This window comes from Protopterus annectens, chromosome 11.part0 (genome assembly GCF_019279795.1).
Source record: "Protopterus annectens isolate FY-2018-M chromosome 11.part0, PAN1.0, whole genome shotgun sequence".
Lineage (NCBI taxonomy): Eukaryota > Metazoa > Chordata > Ceratodontiformes > Protopteridae > Protopterus > Protopterus annectens.
This window is the reverse complement of record NC_056745.1, coordinates 1,217,306,511-1,217,332,102: the sequence shown is the minus strand read 5'-3', so window position 1 is coordinate 1,217,332,102 and position 25,592 is coordinate 1,217,306,511. Positions and strand designations below refer to the sequence as shown.

General features: G+C 38.9%; 1 protein-coding gene across 5 annotated transcripts in view; it reads right to left on the bottom strand.

Annotated features, from left to right (window-relative positions):
* The window catches only part of LOC122815798 (CD276 antigen-like), a 278,889-nt gene that overhangs the window by 201,195 nt on the left and 52,102 nt on the right, over window positions 1-25,592 (bottom strand). For 2 of the 5 annotated variants that reach the window (XM_044088591.1, XM_044088593.1), the window contains exons 2-3: window positions 18,677-18,901; window positions 18,505-18,576 (exon numbers count right to left, since the gene is read on the bottom strand). In XM_044088591.1, the coding sequence (XP_043944526.1) occupies window positions 18,505-18,576; window positions 18,677-18,683 (79 nt within the window). In that variant the 5' untranslated portion in view covers window positions 18,684-18,901. The remainder of the gene's footprint in view (window positions 1-18,504; window positions 18,577-18,676; window positions 18,902-25,592) is intronic. The other 3 variants (XM_044088594.1, XM_044088595.1, XM_044088592.1) reach the window with 3 other exon arrangements.

Below are 25,592 nucleotides of genomic sequence, written 5' to 3'. Positions count from 1 at the left end.
ATTCCTCAGTTCAACAACACTGAACTAGTCATAGGAATACTCAAAATGAATGACCATAAAAACATTTGTATTATGGCCCTCTACATCCCCCCTTGAAACAATAGCAATACATTTGAAGAAATACTTCTATGGGCCACAACCAATATTACACTTGAGACATAGATTTTAGGGGATGTGAACATTGAGTGGAACAAAATCAATTCCAAAACTCCCTCCATTCCTATTAATCTATTTAACTTCACACAATGTATATGTGACATCATCAGACCCAATAAAAACAATCCCCCAGAGACCACTCTTGTCTGCATGCTTGCTACCTACCCAAATAAAATCTCACACTCAGGCACCTTATCAAACTCCATGAGTGACCACTTGCCAGCCTTCATCCATAGAGCAACTCCCTCTACTCCTCACCTTCACCAATACATCCATACTAGAAACTTCACTAAATTTAACCCCACAGATTTTCCAACTCTCTCAAATGCACAAACTGGGACAGCCTATAAACTCTTCCTCTAGATAATGCTGTAGACTTTTTTAACTCTACCTTTTTAAGTACCCTGAACTCACAAGCCCCACCTAGAACAAAACTTATAAAACCCAGCTCTGCCCCATGGTTAACCAAAGAGACTATAACATTTATGCAACAAAGAGACAAGCCCTGGAAATTTTATCACCACAATAAAGACCCTGACTCCCTTCTGAAATATAAGCAACTCTGCAACCTAGCCAAAAAACAGATTATAAAAGACAAAAAATCCTACTATACCAAACTCCAGGCTAACCATTCCAAAAACCCCAAGCAATTTTGGAACTCCATCAACTCTCTTCTAAACCCAGGTACCAAACAAAACCCTTGCCCAGACACCAGCAAAACAGATCTAGAAATAGCCACTCTATTCAACTCCTTCTTTACCAACTCTATAGCAGAACTCACCAAGACCTTCCCAAATAACAACACATTCCCCACCCTCAAAACTTCCTCCCAAACCTCTACCAAACCTCCCATCCCCAGCAATCCTCCTTCATTTCAACTCAAACCCATATCCACTGCTTACATAAAAAAACTTCTCTCCAAACTCAAGCCATGCTCCAAACCCCTGACTATATCCCCCCCACTATTCCTAAAACTTGCAGCTGATGGTATTGCAGTCCCTATCAGCATTCTCATTAATAGAGCCATTCAGCAATCCTATGTTCCCAAACTATGGTGCTCTGCCTTTATCCTTCCCCTCCACAAAGGAGGCAAAAATAACAACATCTCAAACTTCCGACCTATAGCCATTCTCTCCCCAATCTCAAAAATTCTTGAAAAATGCATCCACCTCCAGCTCATGCCTTTCCTTACCAATAATCAACTGTTCACCCCTACTCAACATGGTTTCTGCCCTGGCCACAGTACTATAACTGTTCTTCTCTCTTACCTAGACATAGTAAACCATGCCCGTGACTCTGGAGAAATTGTATCTACAGTCCTCCCCGATCTCTCCAAAGCATTCGACACAGTCTCTCACTCCCACCTCCTTAAACACCTCTCTAACCTTAATCTCTCTCAAAACACCCCAAACTGGTTCAGTAGCTATCTCACTGACAGATCACAGGCTGTGAAGTGGTAAACTGGCACCTCAAACTTCCTTCCCACCCCAACCGGGGTTCTCCAAGGATCCATACTTGGTCCAATGCTCTTTAATATATTCATTAATGATTTCCATGCTGCCATCCCAAACATTAAGATAGCTTCGCTTCTAACCTACCAGAGCTCCAAACACAAACTCAAATCACCTTCTCAACTACAGAGAACTGGATGCTTCAAAATCATGGGTTTCTATCAGCTGACCGAAGACGCAGGTTAGCGAATGCGACTTGGTCAAGCTGTAAATGCCAAAATGGCAAAATATCAAAGTGGCATGTAAGCAAATTCTTTCCCTGAGAAAGAATTTGCTTGGCCGATTCGGTAGTTTGCCATTTTCTGCAATGTTGTGTGGTCTCTGAGTTGGTATATTTAAGTAGGGTGGGTGTGGGGGGAACAGCCCCTCACATCAGGGGGTGTGGGGGGTGAAGCCCCCCACTTAATATCATGTATTAAAGTGTTTTCTTTCTTTTTTTTTTTTTCTTGTTGGAACAGAGATTTTTTTCCCTTGGAAAAAAATCGCTGTTCTGACAGTTCGGTTTTGTAAGCTTTCGCTTACATGGGGTTGATTAATCTCTGTTCGCTAACCTAAGCATTCGGTGATCTAATATAGATCCAAAATCACCTCTCCCTAAATGCCAACAAATCTAAGATACTACTTTTCACTCCCTCTAAATCCCTCACTCTCAACAAAAATAATTAGCCATGCCAACTCTTCCATAGAAGTTGTTTCATCTGCTAAACTTCTTGGGGTTACTATTGATGAACACCTACAATTCGATACTCATATTCAGCTAAATATTAAGAAAACACATCAAAAACTTGGTATGTTGTACAGAAACTCCCACTTTCTCTCTCCATCTACAAGACAAACACTCACCACTACCTACTTACTACCATCACTCTTGTACGGTGCTCCACTTCTAACTAACCTATCCTCCTCTATCACTTCCAAACTAGAAATTTGTTACAACAAAATCTCAAAATTCACCACTGAATCCCAATACACCTCCCACCTCTGTTTATCTCTCCACCAGCTTCATTGGCTAGAACTTCCTAACTTCCTTAACTACCTCCAACTCACTGCAGCGCACAAACTAATTTTTAAATCCACCAGTTGCCCAGCTCTAACTAACATCTTACCAACATACAGCCCTCACAGAACTCTAAGATCTGCCCACCAAAATCTACTTTCTGTATACAAACCAAAGCATCCCGCCGGTCATCTTCTTCTATCATTTTCCCTAGCAAAAAAATTGAATTCTTTCCCTCCCACTCTAAGAACCTCAGAAAACCTTGAACACTTCAAAACTCCCATTCCCACCTCACCCAAAATTGGAATTGCAGTTGCACTCAACCCACCTAGCCCACTATGCCCCACTACAAGTTAATCTACCCCATACTAACTACCTAAAATAGTAGCCTCACTTTGAATATAACATTACTTAACATTCTATATCTTAAATATATATATTGTAAATAGCTTACCAACTGTCTTCTTTCCCCTTTCTGGGGAAGATTCTCTCTATTGGCAACTTTTAAACTTTGATGCTATTAACTAAATCATCCTCAATTCTTATACTGAATGAGGATGTATACACTTCTTATCCTGAATGGTGATGTATACACCCCACCTTCCCTAGTTCTTTTCTGTCTGTCTCAAATCTATACTTTTTAAATAATGTACTTTCCACCTACATTCACCCCTCTATGCAAAATTGTGTTTACAAATGTCATTCCATAACTACGTTCAAATGAATAACTACAGTCAAATGAATAAAAATTATTTTATAACCTTACTCTCATCATCTACTTCCTCAGTGCAACTAATCATCTGTTTCAACGTGTCCCAATCCTAATACAAATGTATGTATGAATATAATGTACAAATGTATGCATACAATACATGTTCCAGTTTTCTGACTGTACCCTAATACGTTTTACTATGTAATATAACTTTTTGCTTATTGTCTGTGTATTATGGATATGTAATAATACTTTATTGCTTATTGTTACTGTGTTTTTGGAGCTTTTTTCTCCGGGACTCCACTGAAAATGGGCTCCTTGAGCACAGTGGACCTCCCCGGTCATCAAACTGGAAATAATAAAATATATATATATATATATATATATATATATATATATATATATATATATATATGTATATATATATATATATATATATATATATAAAATAGATAGCTATATCTATCTATAGATATATCTATACATAGATACATACATATATATATATATATACCTATATGTATGTATATATCTATATATATACGTATGTATGTATATATATATATATATATATATATATATATATATATATATATATATAGATAGATAGATATAGATATAGACATATTTATATAATAAGAAATTGAATTATATAAAATCAGGGACATTCTGCAGACATCAAGGAATGGTGTGGTGGGTGTTATTAATGATCATGAAAGAATGCTGGCACAGATCAACCAAATACTTTTTGGCAATATTTCTGACTGGCTTTGTGATTTGTGTGGATAGTTGATGAGAGAAATGGTGTGGTGAGATAAGTGTTATACTTTTATAATAACACTGGGAGTGACCAACCAGATATTTTTGACAATATTTCTCTGGCCTTGGGATTTCTGCAGAGCAATTTGACTGGAATACTTTAACATGTGGCAACTTGTTTTGTGGACTGTGGCTGTGATAGAATATTACACAACTATCACACTTTGTGTTTATAACTGCTGGGTGATGGTTGGGTTGGATGGATAAAAGTAACTGACCTCATCTTTGTTCTGTTTAAAAAATCTGTATCTGGCTTTGAAGGAATAGTGTGCTTTTATGAGAAGTAAGACAGAATACTTAAATGGACATCTGGTATGCACAGAGAGAGTAGGTATAATTGCTGTAGCTATCTTCTGTGTAGGAAAATGGCTGCTGTTGTCTGCTTTTTATTTTGGCTTTGCAGGACTAATGTGATTATGTGATTATGTGATCAAACTTGAAAAATGTTAATGTGTGGCAACTGTTTGTTTGGAACAAAGGTGAAATACATTGCAGGGTCATTACCTTTTATCACAATCACATGTCTAAATTGTACTTAGAAACATACAACTGCTTGGTGGTGGCTGCCTGTATAAAAATAACTGACACTGTTGTTACTTGCTTGGTTTAACACTCTTCTCTCAAAAAACTTAATAGATAAATGCATCACAAAATACCATCTTTAGAATTTCTGGGGGCAGCTTTCCCCCACAAATCAAGGCTGCATAAGTAGATTTTGACAAGGGCTTAGTAATTGCCTTTACCCTGAACTCCACCTACTGTAAAACTAGTCCTGCTCATAGATGTACACAGATGATCACTGTACTTTGGGGGGGGTGATGTCATTATTTCTATAACATTTCTCAGAGGTCAGTATACTGTATCTTGTGCTGGGCTGGGAATAGTGTGGTCAGTATATCTTTAAGATTCCTTGCAACTTCAGGGAGGTGCACAAATAGCTTGTACAGGAGCACTGTATCGTCTCTGTATGTAACAAGTTGGAAACATTATTATTTTTTTATTTTCCTCCCAGCTAAGCATCTGATGCCCAGACTAGTATTTTTGGAGGAGAGTAAATAAGCATGCTGTTCAGATATGTCTGATAGTAAATATGTCATGTTATTTTCGTATTTTTCAATTTTTGTCTCAGCCTGACATTAAAAGAGTACAAAGAAAGCGTGTCTTTTTTGGGAGGGTTACGAGGTGAAGAGCCATGTGTTGCATAAATATGATAGCAGCAGCTTGAAATATGACTGTGGGCAGTTGTGTCTTAATTTTGATCCCAATATAACACCAGATGGGAATACATAGAAAGAGGTTACCTATTTTGAGGTGGGAAGTAGAAGGCAGGTATCGCAGATATGATATATGTATCCACACAAGCATTTGTCTTCTCAGTTTATTGTGAACTTGTATTTGGTCCCTTTTGAGCACTAACAGTTGGATATAACTGATTTCTTCCTTGAAGTAAAAAAGTAGGATCGAATTTCTTTTCTGTACACATTTTTGATAAGGACATACTTGAACCTGTTGGAAAAAGGCTCTAAAATGCCCACAGAAAATCTATAACCCCAAGATTTATGGGTACCTAGCAGCCCTCAGATCCCACTGTAATTTAGTTATTACAGGGTAGTCTTAGTCAGTTAAGGTGTGTTGAATGGATGCAGGAAAAAGCAAAGTTGATAAGTAAGGCTGTGTAAAAAGGTTGTTTAAAAAAACTCTAAAATGCACCTCATGGCATCTGGAAGTCAAGCAGCTTAATACAGTTGTTTCCACTACAGTTATTACAGTGTGGTCTAGGTCATTCTGGATGTGCTGAAAGGATGCAAGAAAAAAACAAAGCTGAAGAGAAAGCCTATATTTATTTCTTTAATCATGTGTGTTTTGTTCAAGCAATTACTGGATAAAAAGGGTTGTTTAAAAAACTCTGAACTACACCTCACTGCATCTATCTCCCCCAAGGCCGTTGTTGCCCCACAATTATCACTGTGTAGTCTTGCTTAAATAAAACATGTTGACTGAATGAGTAACTGCAGGAAAATCTGAAGAAAAAGTCAAACTGTGAGAAAAAGGTGAAAAAAGTAATCTGGATAGTGTAAGTAGGCCCAGGTGGCTTGGGTAGTGGAGGGTGCCATGGAGCCTTTTCGCCTAGGATAGCAGTTTGCATAAGGCCGGCCCTGGCAGTATTGGCAGAATTCTTGTTTGATTAGATTCGATATATAAACTTAATTTACACATACATGATGTGGAACTTTTCTCCCCGGGCAGCCACTGAAAAAGGACCTGCATCCAGTTGAAATTTCCCGGTAAACAAATGTAAATAAATAAATAATAAATAGTTTGTTTCAAGTTACATGTAGTTATGTCAGCAAGCACATCACATTACTATAAAAGCTAAAAGATGGCATGCATAAGAACTGCATAACTAAAATACGGTATTATAAGGACTTCAGGCACCATAACAACTCATCAAAAGAACTTAAATAAAGACAAAAATACAACCCAGGCTCATGTGAATATAGTCAGGAATGTGTTATTGTATTGGAATCGTAAGTTAAATGATATATGTAACAACCAAAGTGGTTGGTTTCATAACAGGGGCTACTAAATAAGTTAAGGCTAGCAATCCTACCCACAATAGCAACACAGAAAAAGTTTTACTATAATTGTTAAACATAGTGAAGTCAGATCATTAATCTTAAGGATCAGTCTATATGAATTATGAACAGCCGTAGTGGTGCAGCGGTAATGCTGTTGCCTCACAGCAAGAGGTTCTCCTGTTCGATTCTTGGCTGGAGTGCGGGGAGTGCCTTCTGTGTGGAGTCTGCATGTCCTCCCAGCGGTTAGATGGGTGTTCGAAAGACATGCGTAAATGGGCATGCCTTTGTGGAAAGTTGAATGTCGAGCTGGCACCTTGATGCTCGTAAAAATCTACTGCCGATCATTAGCGGACCGGAGTTCTGCTGTGGTGACCCCTAACCAGGAAAAGCCGAAGGACAACAACAACATCAGTCTATATGAATTATACTCACAAAGATTCCAAGGTACTGATAAGCGGGAGCCATTCGGAGATGATTTCTACTAACTTCCCCTTATGACGAGCTATCTGCATCTCATTCTAATATAATTGCTATAATATTTCCCAGCATTCATTTATTTGAGGGAGATTGGGTTGTTTTGAATGCTGTGTAATTGATTTCTTGGCAGCTAAAAATAAAAAATGAAGTAGATGGAATTTTCCCACCACTATGTCAAATGCAAATAAGGTTAAACCAGCCTTATCAACTTACCTAAATGGAACTGGGTATCAATAAAATCCTAAAATGTTTCCCAGAAAAGGCGGATTACAGGGCATTCCAGTTTATTGTGAACTACTATACCTACTGCAGTTTTACCTTGGCATCGCTAAAGAAAAGGTTAAAAATCAGAATATTTTTTACAGAACCGCAGGTGTTAGGAACAGCCTATGGGACAGGAAGTAATGTTAAAGGGAGTTGCCAATTTATTCCCTAGTAGCTGTTCCTATTCTCTTTCTGTGCATGGTTGTGATGAGCTTCACACAGCTGTGTTGATTATTGAAGAAACACTCTTGATGGCATTCGAAGCTTTACTAGTAGTCTTAATAAAGGTCTGGAATACAGGAAGACAATAAACCTTTGTTACAGCCTCATTTTTTTATTTTACTACAGACCAAAGATAGTAACTGCTTGTAATAAAAGCAGTGAGGAGGTGGTAAACTAACTTTTAGACATAAAATCTTCCAAGGGGTGGAGATAGCATTTGCAAATATTTAATATTTGAAGTCTACATGTTGGTCTTCCATAGTCTGAGAGGAAATTATTGCCTTAAATTGTTGAAACAGGGCAAGATATCAGATGAGGAAGGTAAGATAAAAAGTACCTCTGTACTGTCCAAATAGTTAAGAACAGATCTGAAAATAGAATATATTGTTTTTATGTATTGAGAAGTACTGATTGCAATTAACTGTTTAAAATAAACTCCCATAAATCCAGACAGTAATATACATTTGCTTGTCCCTGTGGTATAAGTGAGAGGAAGGGAAGTACAACTTTGAAACCACTGGTATTAATGTGGGCATGTATGTGATTGTCCATACCCTGATCAGAACCAGGCATGGATTAAAAACACACTGAAAAACTGCTGATTTATATGTTATTAACAGATCTGAGATCCAAAGCTCCCCTTACCTCTTAGTTGCATAATATAAAGAAACCGGCCCCCCCGAGGAAAAATTTTTTATTTATTTTGACATTTGTTAACCAGGATACGTCAGACTGGGCATGAGCTCTTTTTCAGCAGAGACCCAGGGAGAAAAGCTCCACACAAGACAATAATAATAATAATAATAATAATAATAATAATAATAATAATGTTGATATAATTATGTTGTTCAGACAGGGATATATAGTTAGCAACTGTAAAAATATTATACATAGCAAAATGAATACCTAACTGTCTGAGTAGGAATGCCAGATTTAGTAGTACAATATAACAACAGAAAAAAGTTTCCAGAGAGAATGTTAAGATTTAGTAGTGAAATACAGCAACAAAAAAAAGCTTCCAGGGTGAGTTGAACTATCTCTAGACTTGTACAAATAGATGAGAGGAGTTAGGCAGAAGGAAAGGATGGAAGTAGTAATTAGGAAAAGGAAAAAATGGAAGTATTAGTTGGGAAAATGAGAAAAAAGATGGAAGCAAAGGGAAGGAATGGAGGTACAGGACAGTGAGATTATAATTACCTGGGGGTGATAGGGGTATGGGGGGTGGGAGGAGTTCTGAAGGAAATATGGGGCCCAAAGGAAGAATAACAGCTGCCTATCCCTTTTATGCAGATGAAAATATGGAATTCTGATAGGGAGGTCTTGCAGGATGTATAGTATCTTCAGATTAATGCAATCTTTATCATGATGACTCATAATTCAAGTGGCAAGTTGTAGTTTAACCATTCTTGTATACTGTTTGAAAGTAACTGCTGTGCCACTTAAAAATTCAAGTCCATAGTTACACTTGGACTGTGTGTTAGCTCTATACCAAGATATTTAAAGCTTGGAGGATTAAAGGTGAATTCATAACAGCACTGAATCACATTGGAAATGTAGTAATTATCATACATAAATGTAGATTTTTGATCATGGCTTGTATAGCTGGTGAAAAGTTACTATTCCTGCAATACAGCCCAACATATTGGGTCTATGAAAAAGATCACTAGATCATCATCCCTAGAAGAGTGACCACAGTATACATTAGAATCCACAAGGTTAAATATATCTTAATATCTCTGCCAGTATTCTGTCGGAGATGATGGGTGGGCGGATTGGACTGACTGGAGAGATGATTTTTTGAGTTAAGCTACAGAATCGGAATTGCCTAGACATAGTAAAGCCTTGCTGAGTCTAATTATGGTGGCTGCCAAAATAGCAATTACTAGAAAATGGAAATCAAAGTCTAGGCCAGCTTTACTAGAAGTAGTGAATGTATAACTGAGATAAAACAACTAGAATGGGGATCTTTAGAAAAGGAAAGGAGCAAATTACACATAAAAAATGGGAATTATGGGAAAAGTATATGCAGAGCTGGAATGAGGTTTAAGTGGCAGGATTTGAATGAGCTTTATAATACTTAACTGACAATGACTAGAATGTTTATAAGTGATTAGTAATGTTTATAACTATAGTTGCTTAAATGGTGTCTGTGATGTAAACTGTTTACAACTGAAGTGATTTCATTTTGTATGTTTTTCATTTATATAAATTGTCACATATGGAAATTTAATAAAGATGTTGGAAAAAAAATATCTCTGCCAGTACCTCAAGTGAAAATGCAAATAGTAACAGAGCCAAAGAGCACTCTTGCCTTACGCCTTTAGAAATGTGGAGAGGTTATGTTATAAAAGGACCCAGATGTACCACAGCACTAGATCCGTGGTAGATATTTCTTATGGCGTCTGTGAATAATACTGGAAAATTAAATAACTCTAAAGCTAAAAATAAGTAGGGTTATTTCATGCTGCCAAAGGATTTCTCTGTGTCAACAGATAAGGCTTGTAAAGAATTTGAATATTGACCTCTCTCAAGCCATTGCTCAGGACAGAAAATATTATGCTATGCAACCTCCCTCTTGACAAATCCAACCTGATTTAAGTGAACAATAGAAGGCAGGAGAGGGGTAAGTCATGACACACAAATATCCATATACATTTTTCAATCTAAGTTTTACAATGAAAAATGCATGTTACTTTTGAGAAGAGAAGAATCTTTACCAAGCTTTAATAAAAGCAGCAAGAGTGATTGTTTTCAAGATGGTGGAACCAGGTGATCCAATGTTGCTAATTTACAGGTTTGCCTCAAAAGTCGTACACCTGGGGGGGGGGAGCTTATATATCTCTGATGGTGTACTATCTCTGTCCTGAGCTTTATTTGATTTTAAGCCCCTAACAGCAACAAACAACTCACTCTTAACTAAAGTTTAATTAACTCCAACATATTATCCTCTGGCAAGGTGTGGAGTACTTTGTCTAGTTTTTGTGTAAGAAATAAGGATACAGAAGAATCATCTGTACCTCCATAGATAATAATAACATTTACATTTTTTGAAATTTCATGAATTGCCAAACAGTTGACCTTACTTTGGTCTCCATTGTAGGCTAGAGGGGTTGAATAATAAACTTTTGCCTTACATTTTCTAGCCCACCTAGAATATACTTGTGGGGAGACTTTATAATACTGAAGACATACTCTGTCTTGTCTAATCTCAGTCTTTTTATTAATGATATCCTGAATCTTCTTTGTTTTAGCTGTTAGGCGCTCCTTAGTATCTGGAGGTTGTGCATGGAAAGGCTGCAACTTAGTCTGCCTATATTCATCTTGTAGGCTTGTAGTTCCAGGTCTTCCTTTGTCCACTAATCCAGGTTCGAAGCTTAGCATGAAGAAATGCCTAGTAAGCATCTCAAAGTATATGCAGGGGGGTGTCCCACCCCTTCATGAGCTGTCATGACCTCCTGGTTAATCTGAGAGAGAGAGAGAGAGTAATAGGAAAATCAGGCCTTATAATATAATATGGGGAAAATTTTTGAAATTTAGGTAGCAGGAATTAAATACGGAAAATAATACCTTAGCACTTCATGATCAGACATGGTTCTACATAAACTCTAATGAGGGATCTAGTAAGGTCCTGGATATATTCTATTTTTTCTGATAGCTGTGTTAAAACATAAGTGACTGTTGAGTAAAAAGGATGTAAGCTGCAAATGGAAGAGTTCAAAGTCTGCAAGGGAGAAATTTGTTGTCCAGCTGCTTAAATATTTAGCCAGTGCAGATACGCATGGCAGGCATTTAGCTGATGTGTGTCTTATAAATGTAAGACATTTAAAATCACCAAGCAGCACAAAGGCACCTTTTATTCTGTCATGTACATATTGAAACAAAGGTTAAACTGACAACACTCATTGTTGTATGTAAATAAATATTAACTATGGCTACTGTGTGATACCCATCATGAAGCACTTTACCCAAAAGTTCACCTCCTAGTACAGAAAAAGTTTCAGTAACTTCATTAATTGATATTGCCCATCTGATTAAGATAATTACACCCCATCTTTTATTCCAAGAACAAGCAGAGGAAACTAATGGTATATGTCCCCACATCACTTAGTTAGTGTGCTCACAACCTGATAAATGAATTTCCTCTGTCGCTAGAACATTAGGACATTTAGTATTAATCCAGGATTGCTGTCTAGCTTACTTTTTGGGAGAATTCATCTCATTAACATTTATGCTTAATATCTTCATATCTTGTGCAGTCTAAACTTATGCTACCCCCCCCCCCATTAGCCAGACAAATTGCATCATTTTAAACCTCGGAAGTAACAGATTACAGTTCCTTTGTGACTTATGATTAACCATAGTTCATTTATACAAGCTCTATAATAACTATGACATATACAGAATTAAAAAAAATATTTAGAATATGGCATCAACAAAAAAGTATTTACAGCTATTCCTATATCTGAACTAGATAGCATATTAAAAACATACATTTCAAACATTCCATCTTCAGCTATATAGAAAAAAAGTTGTGCTTCTATTTTCAAGGGAGGTTAAAAATCCCCCATCCTCTTGTATCCCCTATGACTGCAGTACGGGGTACAAATAAACCTTGCATATTACTGAGATATATGGAAAGAAGCCTCAAGGGAGAACTGAAATTCAGTAAAATAACATGCAGGTATTTCTGTTTATGAAAAAGCTGCATAGATGTAAATCTATGACTATGTGCAACAAAATCATTTTTTAATTACTCCTCTTTAGTACAGACAGAATAACATGACAGTTAATATCTGAAACCCATAAAGCACTCACAATTACTGGAAAGTCCACAGTACAGCCCCCTTCTAACATAAGGGCCTACAAATCTAAGACCTGATTACTAAGAAGAGGTCCCACTAAAAAGAGACAATAAATATGAAATGATGGAAGCTAAAATAAATATGATAATCATGTATAATACAGTTTCAGATAAGAGAGAGAGAGATTTCAGGTGCCTTCATGGGCCGTTTGGGTCCACGAGAAACTGCAGAAGCATCAATTGATGGTGGATTCCTTTTAAATGAACTGGCAGAGCAATCCATACTGACAAGAGATTTTTTTGTTTGCTGGCTCTGTTATTTTCATTTCACTTTATTTATTATTTTCTGGCTCTTTAGGAGATGGCAACTGTATATTGGAAGGAATTGCCAGTGTGTTTTCTGTAAGAACACTGGCAATGCTTATCACCTGGACAACAGCAGCTTGAGGTATTCAGGCTGCCACTGTCTCAATGTATACAGTTTCAACTGCATTATAAAAATGATTGTCAGAAAATTTTCTGTTACAGCATCAGCATTTTTTGTGAATGTAATGCACTGCATTATGGAAATCATTGCCAGTGCATTTTCTGCTAGTGTACCCGCAATGATTCACTCTCTTTGCAGTCTGTAGCTGTGATATTGTATGATCATGGAGTTAGTGTATGTGTACAAGCCAGGGGACTGGGGCTACATCCCCCAAATAAAAGCATTTTTAGTTTGGTTCTGTTATTTTTATTTTGCTGTTTCATTTATGTTAAAAGTGTATTAATGGTAGATGCATTTTGATAATTTGCATTAGATTATGTGTGTTTTAGATAACTTTATATGCATATTTGCTCATAAACACAGTAAAAACAAAAAATACAAGTGAACATGACTGAGATCATAGTTGTTTACATGACTTATGATACTGTACTAGCAAGTGACAAAGCATTCATACCACTGATTTGTGGGTACCAGTCAGTGCCTCTTCTACACTGCCACTTGTGCCCCCCCTGACAACTTGCACCCAGCACAACTGCCCTCTTTGCTCCATCCTAGCCATGGTTCTGTCTTTTGCTATGTGATTAAAGCCGTATAAAGCATTGACAGAGCATCTTCCAATACAACAGCAACAACTTCAGCAGCTTACTTTAGCAATGATCCTAGATTAGATACACAGAAACTACTGTATGGATCACTGTCCACACCTTCACCAAACATTGTGACATGGCTGTGCTGCTGGAAAATACTGTAACTTTTAACCTCCCAGGATAACTAGGCAATGATGGGGATTCTAACCAAATGCTATTTACTGTCACAGCAAATTTCCATTAAGAAAATAATACATTTGGGTTACTTACTTTTCCTAACAAGAGATCTTTGAGGATAGGTAAATGTGTAAAGCTTCTCTCCTTCTTTCTCCTTTTGCTCATGGGTTCATAGGTGTGTACTAGGATAATGGCTCTGGAGCCTTTACAAGCCCAGCTCATAGGATTACCCTGGCATTGTGCCACCTGACGTTAGTTCCCAGTGCCTCTGTTGAGTAAAGCCACTGCAGTAATCCTTGGGGTGAACTTTCTATTTCCCATCCACTCATCAAGATTTCTCTTGAAGAGGGCCAGTGAGGTACTCTGCTTGACATGTATGGGAAGTCTATTCCATAGCATGGGCAGTCTCTGGGTTATAAACCTGTCCCTCCAGCATGTTCTGTTGATTGTGGTAATGAGGTTGAGGTCTCTGAAGTGTGTGGTGTGGAAGGATTGGGATTTCTTCAGATGTAGCATTTCTAACAGAGCTGGGTCAGACATGGCTTTATAAGTCAAACAGAGATCGCTTCTACGTAGGTGATATGAGACAGAGAATAGTTGGAGTTTTTTTAGTCTGTCCATATTGGACAAATGTTTAAGGCCTAGGATCCTCTTTGTGTGGTACTTTTGCAGCCTCTCCAGTTGTAGGTGTTTAGTGAGGTACATGTCAAAAGGGGCATTGTATTCAATGATTGGCCTAATGAGGAAAGAGTAGAAGGAGACAATGACCTCTTTCTTCCTGGATGCAAAACCCTTAGTAATGAGATGTGCCACATAGAAGGACTTTCTGACCACAGTAGCAATGTGGTCATCAAAAGAGAGGTTGCTGTCAACCTGTGTTCCCAGATCTCTTATAATGCCTTCTGTGTTTAGTGCATGACCATCAATGTGGTTATTCATGGGAACCAGGTTTTTCCCAAAGAGGATGACGACACATTTTTTGGCATTGAGCTTAAGGGCATAGTTCTGAAACCAGTCGTTGGTCTCAGTGAGGCCTTTATGTAGGATGTCAACATCACTTGGGGAGTTAATAATAACAGTGCTGGACATTAAGAAACACTGATCGAGATATGAAAAGAACTTGGGTGTAGAGTATCACACCAAACTGAGCATATAGGATAATGGGAAACTGCCAAAGCCATACAGCCAGTTATAAAAGGAGAACTGGGCTCACCACCACTGATTAATTCAACTTTACACATAAGTGAGATTCATCAGTATATAGGACTAAATTAATGGAGAATCCCAATAAAGTAAAAAGGAAGTATTGATGAAGGAGCAGTTCTACCTGTATTTGGGCTAGGTAGTGTAGGCCATACCAGGCTGCATAATAAATTACCTACAGTAAGTAATTCCACATATAGGTGGATCAGTGCAGTAGGTGTTGGGATTTGGGGGGCGAGAACCATGTGTATGCAGAGATGTGTTTTGTGCAAGACTCTGCAGAACTCTACTGACATGATGACTCGCAGTGTGGTAGTTAAAAATAGAGGCATTTCTCTGGTAGGCAAGGGCCCCTGCATGCCTGTCCCTGTTTTTGATTGGAAAAATGCAACCACGACAGCCAAGCTGGTAATCATACCTGCTTTAATCTGTCTTTTATACAGTTGAAGCTGTTGCACAGGATGGCCTTGCCAAGCAGCTCTACCTGTATATCAGACCTGGAAAAGGGTTGTCATCTTTTTAGATATATGAAGTGGAACATTTTTATGGAAACATGATATTTTGCAAGAGAAACAATATAAGTGGTGTAAGGCACTGCACCTCACTTTATTGCCAAAATAAAAGCTCACTAATGGAATTTGAGTGGTTTAAGATATTTTATGCCATATACTGTTTCAGATAAAAATAGTTGATTTATAAAATAATTATAGCAAACATAAGAAGTACATTTTGTCATAAAATCTCAGGAAATTTGCCAGTTTGCATTTTTTTTTTTTCTTGCATGACTCACCTGCTAAAATATGGACTGTCTTGCAAGAAAAAAGAGAGACAAGTAGAAACTCCATCCTGGAGTTATAGGCAGGCTTCCTGCCTGCAATACCAGGACTGACATACAGAGAGATCTATTAAAACCAAAAACTACAACTGGACTTGAGGGGAAACAAAAGTAAGAGAAGTGACAGTACCACAGCTGGGAAATTTATTACAAAAATAAAGAAAAAATCAAAACAAAGTTACAAAGAATAAATCCTTACAAAACAGTGGTAAGCACATTCAGGGATTTACCCCTTCATCAGACAACAGTTAAAAGTCCCATAATTCATTAAATACTGGAGGTTAGTCATATGATGTTTCAAAATTTCAGTTGTACCCAATAAGGACATAACAATTAGTGCATCAGTACATATTAGCACAGTTATGCAAATAAAAGACCATACACTAAAGGAATTATAGCTAAGATAAATAAGAAATGTATATAACCTTGTATAATGTATAACTATATATAAATAATCTGATAATCCTAGCAACAACACTATAACTATATATATATATATATATATATATATATATATATATATATATATAAATTCATATATATATATATATATATATATATATATATATATATACACACACACACACACACACACAATACTAGTGCATCCAGCTTATATAGATACATACATTAAACATTTTTATATGAAATATAAAATGCTAATATATATATATATATATATATATATATATATATATGTGTATATATATATTTATAGAAATAAATAATCAGACAATCTAAAATACAATGTAAAATATATATAGAAAATGTATTGTAACATATTAAAAATCTAAAAATTCAAGAGAATCAATGTTTCAAAGGTTGAGCTTTTAAAAAAGGTTTAAGTGACACCATTTGATTCAACCCTGGGGGCTTGTCTGCATTAAATCTTATAATCCATCTCTGCTCAACAGCTTCTGTATCATTAGATAAATTACCCCACCTTAATTTCTCAGACAATATTTGTAAAACCAGAAATTTAAAAATATGATCAGGTCCTGTATTCATGTTGTGCATAGCATTCACACTATTCTCCTTGCCGTTCCTAATATCCCTATAATGTCGAGGATCCTGTATTTCAGGCGTCTATTGGTCTTACCTATGTAGAAGCTGTAGCATACTACACAGTAGGCGAAGTAGACAATGTTTGATGTGGTACAATCAGCCTAGAGATTACTGCTATGACTGAATTTCTTCGAGGGATGTGTAAAAGTCCTGCCATTGTGTATGTGTTTACATGCTCCACAATCTCTACACATGTATGTGCCCAATCTATCTGATCTACTGACAGTATTGGTTGCGGCATTACTATGACATAGTTCATTTCTCAATGTTCTATTGTTCCTAAAAGTGAAACTTGGCTTAGTACCAATTATACCCTGTAGGTTGTCAATTGTGGATAGAATACCCCAATTTTTGGTTACTACATCACATGCCACACTTATGTTGCTTGAAAAAGTGAGTGGCATCCTAAGTGTGTTATCTGTGTCTGTATGTATATGCCTTACCTCATCACGATAATTGACTTGCCCGCTTGCTCAAGTTGTCGTGTGTGTATCACAATAGGGTCTACATCTATCTGCCTTATTGCTCCAACCATCTAGAATGCACCTATCTATAGTTCTAGCATCATAGCCCCTGTTTAAAAACTCAAATTTAAGTTGGTCCAGGGCTATTTGTAGCTCATCATCATCATTAAACAGTCGTATAATCCTGTGTACTTGGCCTTTGATGATGTTGACCTTGGTGTGGTTCGGGTGCATACTGGTGTTATGTAGGAACGTGTTTTTTCTAACATGTTTCCTAAACAAACCAGTTCTAATCTGGTTTAATTCATCTTTTCTTACTTTGACATCAAGAAAGTAAATTTCAGTCATGGAATATTGAGAGGTAAATCTAAGAAATTGAGGGGCCTGCCAAGTCCTAAGGTGAGTTTGTGGTCACACTCAGACTAGCTAATTAGATTCATTAACACAGCATGTTATGGAATGTCATTACCTGTTCCAAGTATAGCAAGACTTCATTACTGTGGCACTGAGAAGTATTGAAATTGGTGAAACCCATCCCTGGGATGATTTCTTCCTAGAGGCAGGGTTGATTTCACAGTTAGGTATACCAAAATCAGGATGTTGGATGCTGTCCCTCTTCGAAGTATAACTCGCTGATCTGGGGTCCTATGCAGATCCCTACACTGGTGATCCCCTCAATTTAACAACTTGAGGACCAGAAACAACAAAAAAAAGAACAAAGTTCTTCTCAAAGTAGAAGTTATTTTCACTGCTGCAACAAGCTACTTGCTTAAAAACTGTAAAAAGCAGCTTGATACGCTTACTACCACACATATTCATCTCATTCTTAGTGCTTTAAGGGCTCCAGAGCTTCAGCCAAACCATCCCAGTATTTTACTCCCATACCATGGGCAAATACCTGTCTTCATCCTGACCTAGTTATGGCTCAGGACATTATCACCTCAAACACCAAAGATGCACCACTCATGTCCCCAGTCTGGATACTTTCTAAACCTTGGCTGCACATCAATATCCTATTGATGACAATCACAAACAAGTGGGGGGGGGGACAAGACACACCACTGGTACAGGTCTTCACCAACCCTGAAGGTATAATCTATAATTTCTGATTTTTTTTCTCTGTGGTATATGCATGCTTTGATACTCACATTGACACACTGCAAGTATGGATAAGATAAAGGAAACACTGGCATTATCTTGTCTGCTCATATTGCCAGCATCTGGAAAACAAACAAAAATAAAATAAATGCATAATTAAATATATATCTTTCTCCCATACTATTGTTACTTTCATCAATGGTTTCCAAATGCAGAGCATACCTTGCATCAGCTCTAGAAAAAGATGAGGTCATACCAGTACATATATGTCCATTACTTGAAAGACACGTGGAAGAGGTGAGATTGTAAATTTCTGATTCACCTGATGCACTCACTGCAGGACAAAGGAAGACAAGGTCATTTCACCATGAATTGAAAGAATGTAGATGTGACCATGTAAGACACGTCTAGGAGTAGATATGATTTCAAGCCATAAAGAAACAAGTCCTATAATATGGAAATCAAGCAAAAATAAACATATTATGAAACTTTTATATTTCCTCATAGACTAACATAAAATTTCATTTTCATCACTAATTTGCATGTGAAAAAAAATCCAGAAATAGTTATACAGAGACAGTATGGAATATCAGTATGAGTATATTTAATACCAGAAAGATAGTTTTTCATGAAAAGGAGAAAATAGAAAAAGCCTGTTAGTTTGTAATTCCCACACTCCAGTCTACCAGTAAAAGAAAAAAATGCAAAGTTGATTAGTTTTAGAGGAATGGAATGTATATATATATATATATATATATATATATATATATATATATATATATATATATATAAGAAAATATATAATTTTCAGAATCCAGTATGCCACAGTCCTGGGGAAAGGATGTAAATGTAAAAAATGAGGAGATTAAGGAAGACTGAGAAGTTACATAATTAAACTATTGCAAAGGATCTGGCATGCCCTTCTAAAGCAATTAGAACTGGGTGAGAAGTTTCTATAGGTTATGCTATGTGGGGATGATTTCTGTTATGGTATCCTTTGGGGGCTCAGGATAAAATAGAGTCTGATCAAGATGGAATTTTTTGCATTCCAGATCAGACATAAAAAAAATAACATAAAACAAAAAATGTAGGTGCATGTGTGTTTATCCCTGGGATTCATGAAGCTTGCGCCAGGCGCAGGCGTAGCATAGGCGGAATAACGCCAAATATGGCTGTCGAGTGATTCAGGTATGATCCAATACCATGTACACTACCGGCGTACGCCAGAACTGCGCAGCCCTTGGCATAGGTATGCTAATCACCCCATCCGCAGTGTCGCACCATGCAAATGAAGGCAGATAGTGATTCATGAAGTGATGCAGGTGTAGCGTAAGCCCACGGAAATGTAAACCAAAAAACACGGTTTACATTTTCCCAAACAGAACATCAGAGCTATGGAAGCGGACCAGACTCATGTATTACAAAGTTAACATATGTCAATGGCTAAATACACAGTCAATGGCATAAGAAAAGATGCACAACACCTAAAAAACAACATTTAATGTCATGTCCACAGTAACACACAGTACAACCACAGGGCATGTGTGCGCAAACTGGAACATAAAGAAAATATATAAAAATGTCATAAAATCGCAATGTAATACAAATCAGGTTTACACCGTAATACACAATGGTAGGCATGGAACACCACAACCAAGGTGCAAGGGATGCTAAGGGCCTGCGACAGTGTTCGGCGCGGTAACTATGAATTAGTAGTCAATGTCATGCAAATGAGGCAGATAATACTGAATCGCAAATGTCCCGCCAGATGAAGGTTGAACCATATGGCACAGCGCTATAACACCGAGGAGTGGCTCAGAGGAGATACATGACATCAGCAGAGGGGTGTGCCACCATAGCAGCAAGCACATTGGAGCAATGCAAATCTGGCCTGGCTGTTGCTAAGCAAAGCTGCAGGACAGGGGTGGGGAGGAAGGTATAGAATCGTTTAGTTGAGAGCACACATGGTGCCCAAAAGCGCATGTGTACGAGGATGAAAACGTGCCCGAAACCCAGTAAGCAGATGCATGCGGCATGAACAATAGCACAAACAGGAAGGTCAAGGGAAGAAAAGAAGGAAATGCTGAAGTAGGGTAATCGGCGTACTAATGAGCAATCAACACCAATCAACTCACGGCGGCCAATCAACGGCAGCTGTCAAGTCTGCTCACAGAAAACTGCAAAACGGGATAGGCTGAGTCATCGGAATGCAAAGAAAGGAGGGGAGGCATTGGATTGCAAAGATAGGAGATCTGTCATAGCAGAGCAAAGCAAACCGACAATAGACCGGCAATAGCACACATTACGCAAGACACGCCAGGTCTAGGAAAGTACAAATGAAAGCAGGCTGCTGGATGCATGCCAGAAAATGGTAGGTGGAACGTGCAGAAATGTAAAGGGAAGGTCAAGAGGTAATCCATGGCAGCCAAATGTAATTCAACACCAAAGGCACCACAATAGTAGTTCCGGTAGTAAAACACATAAGATACCCTGTAGCTACGATCGTACATACACACCTTATGACATCATCGGTGTTCACAGCACAATAGTATAAAGTGTGAAAGCACCCAACACACACCTGTGAATTCCCAAACACTGCACCATAGGTGTAAACACATGGGGAACTTTTAAAATGTACATGTTGGGAGCTGCCATAGCTGTGATTCATCAGCATGTGTTAGAGACTGACGGTGTTGTGGAGGATAATGCTGACAACCACCGCAGGCCCCAGAGGAGGAGAAGAGTGTTCAGACCAAGGGTAACCTACCAAAGGCTACATGATCTGGAGATAGTAGAGCGTTACAGGGTGGACAGGGACATCTTACAGCAAATAGTGGAGCTGTGCCGGCCACACCTGAGAACCAGAAATAACAGAGGGGAACCCATCCCAGTGGACATGAAGGTATGTGTAAGCATGCGAATACTAGCCACAGGTACCTTTCAAAGGCCAACTGGAGATATAATGGGATCTCACAGGCATCAGCATCCAGGGTACTACACCAGTTCCTGGATGCCATGTTACCACATGCCAATGAGCATATATACTTCCCCCGAACTCAGGAGGAGTTGGCCAGCAATATGCGTCACTTCCACCATGTGGCACACTACCCAGAGGTACTGGGTGTGATAGACTGCACGCACATACAAATCAAGTCACCAGCCGGTGAGCATGGTAGGCGCTACATAAACCGCAAGGGATTCCACTCCATCAGCTGCCAAGTCATGTGCAATGCCCAGAGCATTATCATGGATGTGTGTGCTGGCAGCCCTGGAAGCTACCATGACTCCCATATCTGGCATGCCTCACAGCTGTATCAGGTATTTGTCAGGGGGGACATCCCACATGGCCACCTTGTGGGGGATGCTGGCTATGCACTGGAGCAGTGGATGATGACTCCCATCAGAAATGCACACACACCCATGCAAGAACGCCATAATGAGGCACACGCACAAACCAGAATCATCATAGAGCGTGTGTTCGGGATGCTGAAATCACAGTTCCGGTGCTTGGACACATCTGGTGGAGCCTTGCAGTACTCTCCAGGCACGTGTGCCCACATCGTCATAGTATGTGCCATGTTACATAATATGATCCTGTGGAAACAGCTGCAGCAGGGACAAAATGGTGAAGGCCCTCATAGCCCACCGCAATTGCCAAGGCCATCACAGGCACAGAGGGATTCAGACCATGAACACACTGTGCCAGCCCCAGTAGGCAGACGGAGGCATGCCCAATATGCCTACACCTTGGCAAAGAGTGGACATATAGCACATACTCTGACAGTGTAGGCCCCTACGGACTGACACACCTCTCCACCTGCACACACAGTAAAATGGATGGCACACAAGCACGACCACCTATAAATTGTAATGTTTAGGTGACCCACTGTGTGAATCCTACATAGGCAGCCCTCAAACATTGTACACACAACAGCTATTGGAACAAGGAATGTCAACACCTGAACAGTACATGCGCCTATCAGCATATGGTGGTGCTGTGTGTATAGGTTCCCAGGTACATCGGTAGGTACACGGCCGATTGTCAGAGGCCATACACCAAATGGGGCAAACAGTGTCCGCTGTCGCCACAACATCGAGTAACCAACTGTCGCATAGAGGAACAGAGGCAATCGTGGGAGCACATGTGTGTAAGCACTGTTCTGCACACACTCAGCACAGAGTCCCTGCTGCATTAATGAAGGGCTCCACATAATATAATCATGGATGTTGTGTCAAGGCATGGGGTGTACCCATGACAGGTACTTGTCACCCCAGCATGCTCCACCCACAGTCATTTGAAGGTGTAGCACAGTATCGTGTGTGGCTCATTGAGATATACATACCCAATGCCGGAGTACATCCAGTAAACATCACATGGACATATCATTAACTGGACTCATCAATATGTAAACTAACTGAGTTACCCATGTGAGTGCAGTATGGAGTAACAGCCATAGTATACTCCACGTACAAAACGACATAACACGTGTACAAATCCCAGATGGCCATATGTTAAATGCAGTGACCATCGTGCATGTTCCCGGTCTCACGTCCTGCAAGGGATGTAACGTAATCCCAAAGGCACGAGTAATGGATGTCGGATGCAGATCAGCAGATCATGTTTAGCACACGTTACCAGGAATATGCATTGCCCACTGCTGGTAAGTGACGTTTAAATATGACTATATGGATATGCGCAAAACAGGGATAAGCTACTCCGAATATCGCGCAGATCACAGTCAATGATGTCCAGAACAGGTGAAACCAGCATTATTCACCCCTGTACTAATAGCACCTGCTCTGAAGAGTAAAACGATCACTGCCAGGTGTAGAACACGCAATCATGTATCGAATCACCTAACATTATTGCTAGGCAAGATGTACCTATGGTAGGGTTGCCACCTCTTCAAATGACTAATGTGGGACATACGTCAGATGTCTGCAGGCCGACACATACACCCGGCCAGTACGAAAAGCAGAACTGCACTGTTTTGCCTAGATAAAAGCTCATTCTTGTAATGTTGACTTACTTATTCTGTTTGTTGGTTCAGATACAGAATAACTGTTTTATGCGATTATTACATCAACTATAGGAAATAAGTATGTTCTAAAATCACAGGACATTTGCCATGTTTACAAATATTCTGCAGGACACAACTGCCCAAAGAGGAACTGTCCCTCGCAGAGTGGGACAGCTGGCAACCCTAACCTACGGCAGGTGTGTAATGTGACAGGTACAGACACAAAGTGTGGAGTCCAGGAAACAGTATACACCAACAAGTACACAATGAAAGGTGTAGCATGCCTGTCACTTTCCCCGTCAGATATATATATATATATATATATATATATATATATATATATATATATATATATATATATTTATAGATATATATATATGTACACATATATACATATATATAATACAGATAGAAGGGGCGATAGAGTGATATATGTTGATATATACGGATTCAGCGATATCTGCAAATATATATAGATAGGTCAACGACATTCATAACACCTTGGAGGTACAAATAATTAGGATACCGCCAACTATGGAATGTGTAACATACCGACATGCCTAACCACGAGGCTGAAAGACCGAAAGAGCACAGTACCGGAACAGTACAACCGCGAGTAATAGTATGATGATATGAATGGATAATTAGTCACCGCTGCCGGTGTTGCAGTCCACGTAGGTACTAAGTTCAACTGTGTTTGTGAGTGCCGTTGTCTGTGTATGTGTGTGTTGAGGGTTCCGTGTGTCTGTTAGTGCCAACTCGGAGGTAGATCATTACGGTAGGTGTGGATATAGCTAGCCGTAAGCATACGGTTACCACCTGTCCCACATTAGGAAGGACAGCCCCTCCCTGGGCAGGTGTGTCCTGACATAAAACATTATAAAGGGCAAATGTCCGAGATCGTAGGACATTAATATGTCCCATATATAATGTAATATAGCATTAAATAGTTATGCCTGTATGTGAGAAACGTGAATGTTACATGCAATATGATGAGTAGCCAAAGTCCCACAACAATAGGTATGTATTAAGGATAAAAGTATGTGCTACCCTGTGTACTGACCGTGGCTATGTGTTGGCCTGTAACACCGCTGTGTGTCCTGGAAGTGTCCAACAATGGCCATATGAAAAGGTGGCAACCCATGGCAAAGAGGTTCCATTACCAACACAACCGCAATGACTGCAAATATCTGGGACAGAAATACATGGGATAGCTGTCATGCAGACATATCCCTTTACATATCGCTGCAATTCCGGAAGTATGGAAGTATCAACCTCACCTGCATACTATATAGAAACCAATTAACAACAGCCCAATGTACAATCCCGTAACATAAGTCTACTAACTGATAGCTCTTTAATTAGGGCCGGAGCCCACACACATATATATGGAATATGTAGAAATGCAAGCCCCACAAACCTGTATATGCTACGTACACCCACCGACATCCCCCACACTAGAAATTATAGCAATACAGACTGTAATAACAGCACAAACATCCAGTCAGTCAATTACAGCTGCAGAACCGTCAACATACCTTGTGAGAGACACAATTAAAGGCGCCATGCAAAATTGCAGCCGTTGTATAATGGAACAAACGGTGATGTTACAGGTTTTCTTTGCAATAGTCTGTTAACAGATGTTGGGATGACAGGTACACCTACATGTTGAACCACATACTCTAGCTGTCACACACAATCCACGGGGGACATGAATCCAAAGTATACTTGTCTCTATGCATAGCATTTGCAATTACACATAACAAAACACAATACAGGCCGTCTCCCCGAAGGTAGGGCAAATGGGCAACGCCCAAGTGCAGAAGTCAATTATACCCCACTGTTGCCGTATAATTGGCGAATGGAGTAGCTGCTCAGCTGATATGCAAGTAATTAGTCACTCAGAAACACCAATAGGCGGCAGGAAACCACATGTTACGGGTATCAACGTATATAAGGAAGACTTGCCGGAAATTCAAACCGTATGCTCCTACAAAATGCCCGTGTAAGCAGTGTGTGAGAGAGGTAGAGATGAAAGTCCGTAACGATAACAAGGTATGTAGAACACTCAGTATGTAAGTTTATGTATCGCATGTTTTGTATTAATTATCTACTGT